The following is a 5002-nucleotide window of genomic DNA, read 5'->3' on the forward strand; positions in this document are numbered from 1 at the left end:
TCTTGGCGTCCAGACCAGAAGGGCCCGTTCTGACCTGGAAGCCAGCTAATGTCCACTAACCAGGCTCCCGAGGTCACTCATGCAGCAGGAGTCTCATACACATCGTCGTTTAGCCTGCCTGCTTTCGTGCAGGTCGGGGTGGAAGGTTCTGCGGGACAAATCACAGAAACCTCCACCCATACCGTACATTTGGTCCTTGAGTTGTTCTGCATAATACGGTACCGTGTGTACCTGCAAGGCACTTTTGATACATCCACAAGTCCAACAACATATAAATAGTACAGTGAATGTTAGGAGTACAGCATCCTGTAGAAACCCTCCTCAACGGGGTAACCAGTCCAATAAACTAGGGGAAGTATTGATTGGATTAATTAACGGTTGATAATGGAAAATTAGCACTGTCACAAGCATAGATTCTCGTTTTAAACTGACATCATTGGGAATTTGCTTTCTCAATTTTACATGTGTATGTTCACCGTCATCGGACAAGGTGATAGCTGTTAATCCCAGAGTGAAATTACAGTGCTCTCGACGAGTTTGGTCAGTGAGGTCAAGAAGATGTCCAACGTGTTTTTGGGAGTAAATCCTGTGTCCATCACGGCACCAGCACGTAGGTCCTATATGTAGAGAGCGGTGGGCCCAACATGGCAGGATCAGCGGTTGTCCTACTTTGGTGGAGATAGCCTTGGCTTGAGTCCAGGCGATGGGACAGCATAGAACCCAAACATGATAGAATGTTTTATCATCGGAGTACATGAGTATCATTGTAGCAACCCCTCCTTGAGCAGTTACTTCAGCAGAAGGGGGAATGTTGTCGGATGGCTTTGGAAGGTAAGTTAGCATCTGAATTAATATTCCAGCATATTAATATTGGCTAGAAGGGTTTTGTCATACACCTTATTTGTGAATTAGGGATCTTCATCTGCCCTAATGGAATCTGATTTTGACCAATAGGTCTATCAGTCAGGATTTTTAAAGCCTCTGTTAAGTATAAGTTTCATTTTGATAAAGAGCCATCCCATACTTTTTTTAATTGTTGTTTAAAAAAAATCTGTTTATCTGTGTCATCAATTTAGCTGCCTGGGGGTAATAGGGAATATGACAGATCCATTCAATATTATAGGAGGAGGCAAAAGCTTTTACTAACTTACCTGTCAAGTGGGAGCTCTTATCATTCTGGGTCTGAGTAGGTACATCATCATAGAATAGTCTCTAAGGTTTTGATAGTTTTCTTTTGGGTGGTGTGGGCAAATGGGCCAACTATTAAATACCCAGAGAAAGTGTCCACTGCCACACAAATCTGACAGCCTTGGAAGTAGGGTAATGGCCCCACATAACGTATTTGCCAAATTTGGGCAGGAGGTCTTTGCTGCTGATTCTGCCCCTTGTACTGTGGTGGGATTTCTTGCTTTTGCCAAATCTGACAAGTTGGACATTTTAATACATTTTCTTTCATGCCATCCCGAGTGATGGGTATCCCACAGTTCTGGGCCCACCTGTGAGTAGCCTACCTTCCCAAGTGTCCGCTTTTCGCCAGTCCGGTGTCAGTCACAGGCTTACCTGTGTTTGCCGTGATTGAACTAGTGAGTTAGGTACTTTGTTGAAGGTCTGCTCTGTGGAGGTAAGTACACTGTGAGCATCTACATGGAAAACAGTAATTTTAGTATTTGGGGCCCATTGCCAAATGTCTTCCCATAGGCGTCTTCAATAAAAACTAAGTAGTAACTGGTTGTGAACTGTCACACCAGAATTCTTTGGATGGCAAATTTATGAATCAGTTAAGCACAAAGCATGTTTATCAAAAGACTCAAATATCCTTAGTTTCTCTGCAGTAAGAAGTCAGAAGTGCAAACCTGTTTCAGTAATCAAGTGCTTTAGCACTTCATCCTATTTGGAAAAGACCTAAACATCCAACGAATTCAATCCCAATTCATCATCCAAGCAAAACTTTAAAGTTCCAGGTTACCAAAGACTTTGAAAGCTATCTTAACAGTTACCCATGAAAACTTGGTGACACTAAATTAACCATTATTTTAAGTCATCCTTTTTTTTATTATGTTAATCACCATACATCATTAGTTTTTGATGTAGTGTTCCATGATTCATTATGTATAATACCCAGTGCTCCATTCAGTATGTGCCCTCTTTAATACGCATCACCAGGCTAACCCATCCCCCCACCCCCTCCTCTCTAGAACCCTCAGTTTGTTTCTCAGAGTTCAGTCTCTCATGGTTCGTCTCCCCCTCCGATTCCCCCCCTTCATTTTTCCTTTCCTGCTATCTTCTTTTTTTTAAGTCATCTTTTTGATAACAAATTGCAACCAAGATAGCATGGGCTTATTTGACCTTTATTAAAACTTTAGGAATTGCAGGGGCGCCTGGGTGGCTCAGTTGTTAATCATCTTCCTTCGGCTCAGGTCATGATCCCAGGGTCCTGGGATTGGGCTCCCTGCTTGGCGGGAAGCCTGCTTCATCCTTTCCCCCTGCTTGTGTTCCCTCTCTCGCTCTCTGTCAAAAAATAAATAAAATCTTAAAAAAAACCCAAAAACTTTAGGAATTGCATATAATCTCTAGAATAATTATAGCATTTACCCAAACAACATATCCATCATTTGTTTGACAGTGCTTTCCAAGTAACTTAACACACCGAATAAAAAGGCCTCGGTCAAAAAGATGTCATTTGCAATTGAAATCTTGGGAAGTTTGTTAAAACCCTAGAAAGTTTTAAAGCACATGCCTAAATTGAATTACAGATTCTTAAAGACCTGATAAAGACAAAGCCTAGAAACTGGTTTTTCTGAGCAGACAAAAAGAAAACAACCGTTTACATCTTCTTAGCAAGTGCAGACCAATAATTTGAGAAACTTGTCTTTTGAACAGAGAGAAAAGCAGAATTTTAATCTTATACCATGTACTTTTAAAATCCATTCATTTCAATCTTAGTTAGTCTGTCCTTATCATACTTAAAATTCCAAAGATCTCCCTTCACAAACCTACAACTTTACTTTGCATTCAGATTTTATCCTAAGCCATTTCTCTCCAAACAACCAGTCTCATCCAGGACAAAATTACCTTCTTTTACCTTCAAAAAAATACATTCCTGTTCCTTATATCTTTTTTACATATCTCCTACTTCCATACGTACAGAGTTGCTTCCATTATTTCCGTCTGTCTTAGGGTAAGAGGTCTTTGAAACTGCCATAGATGTAGCAGTGTATTCAGAATCCACCTTTTTTAAAAACTTCATGTAGCACAGTATCTTGGACTTGTCACATCTCTTCTCTGGCGGGGTGATGCTTCTGCTGCCCTAGGTGGCTCCGTCTGAGAGATGTTTTCTGTACCCCCGTCGTCATCATCCCAGATGTCGCCATCCCACTCACGCCCAGCAGAACCCATAGCTACGTGCACTTTCTTAGTGTCCATCTTCCCTCTCTTTTATTTCTACCTGGCCAACCGTATGGCCATTTTTTCTGCCCCATACTGATAGGTGTGGACTTGGTAAGTCTGACATTGAAGCATAGCCATTCTAGATTGTAAATCCGCTACTTCCTTTTCTAATTTTAGTTTTTCCTCCTGGCACTTACCACGATGTGGTCATTTGTCTATAGGCTGTTAACAAACACCATCCCCAACGAGCTAGGAATGACACAATCATCTATCCCAGTTAAGAGTCCGCAGAGCGTCTGTGAGCAGTGGTGGCTTGGCTGACTTTATTTTACCTTCCCATTGTTCACACAGACTGACCTGCCTAGACCGTTGTTTTGCCAGTGAGCAAAACTGCGGATCTTCCCACTCAGGAATATCAGCATCAGGGTGGGGGTTTCCTCTTCGAAACAGAAAAGGCATGTCGTGAATCCGGCCAACTACACCAGTTACGTTCTACATAAAAGATTGACGGCAGCCATACTCTCTGTTTCAAAGGGGAAAAAACACTCGATTGATATAAAAATCTAACAGAAACCGAAAGAAGGAAAGGGAAGTCTGTGCATAGATGAGGGCAGGAGTAAGCAGTAAGGGAGAACAAGAAAGGTACATCAACTCTTACAGCTCTTGGCATCTGGACCAGAAGGGCCCGTTCTGACCTGGAAGCCAGCTAATGTCCACTAACCAGGCTCCCGAGGTCACTCATGGAGCAGGAGTCTCGCACACATCGTTGTTTAGCCTGCCTGCGTTCGTGCAGGTCGGGGTGGAAGGTTCTGCGGGACAAATCACAGAAACCTCCATCCATATAATATGCAAAGGTAAAAATGTTTGTGCGTGCAGGAGATGAATACCCCATGTGCACATAAGTAACCTGGGGAAGGTTTTAATTGGAGATTATCACTGAGTGGTCAGCCTAGAATTTATATATAGAGAACTGAATGGATAAATGTTTCTGAGAAGTTCCTGTAACAATCTCATTTCTTTCCCAACAGCAGAAATATCACTCAGGAGAAGACCCCTTTGAACATATTGGGTATGATGAAGTTTTCACTCAGACCTACACATTGACTCAACATGTCTTAACTCACACTGGACAGAGACCCTATAAATGGAGTGAATGTGGGAAACATTTCAGTCATAGAAGCGACCTTTATAGACACCAGAAAACTTACATGGAAGCAAAACCTTATAAATGTAATCAATGTGAGAAATGCTTCCATAATAGAAGGAAGCTTTGCATACACCAGAGAATTCACACGGGAGAGAAACCCTATAAATGTGATGAATGTGGAAAAAACTTCAGTCGAAATTCCCACCTTCGTTCCCATAAAATAACTCACACAGGAGAGAATCCGTTTGTTTGTAATCAGTGTGGGAGTCACTTCAGGTATTTTTCATCTTTAACTAGACATAAGCATATTCATTCTGGACAGAAGCCTTATGAATGTCATCTGTGTGGGAAAGCCTTTGTTCAAAGTTCTTACCTTAAACAACATGAGAGAACACACACTGGAGAGAAACCATATAAATGTCTTCTATGTGGAAAAGCCTTTGTTACAAGCTCTAATCTTAGAGAACA

General features: G+C 41.7%; 1 protein-coding gene across 1 annotated transcript in view; it reads left to right on the top strand.

Annotated features, from left to right (window-relative positions):
• The window catches only part of LOC118010123 (zinc finger protein 705A-like), a 20028-nt gene that overhangs the window by 13990 nt on the left and 1036 nt on the right, over positions 1-5002 (top strand). Inside the window, exon 6 of the mRNA XM_035004349.1 lies at positions 4416-5002. This exon is cut by the window's right edge and continues 1036 nt beyond it. Within this exon, the coding sequence (XP_034860240.1) occupies positions 4416-5002 (587 nt within the window). The remainder of the gene's footprint in view (positions 1-4415) is intronic.

The sequence above is a fragment of the Mirounga leonina genome, unplaced genomic scaffold, assembly GCF_011800145.1.
Source record: "Mirounga leonina isolate KUSES-001 unplaced genomic scaffold, KU_Mleo_1.0 Mir_128, whole genome shotgun sequence".
Taxonomy (NCBI): domain Eukaryota; kingdom Metazoa; phylum Chordata; class Mammalia; order Carnivora; family Phocidae; genus Mirounga; species Mirounga leonina.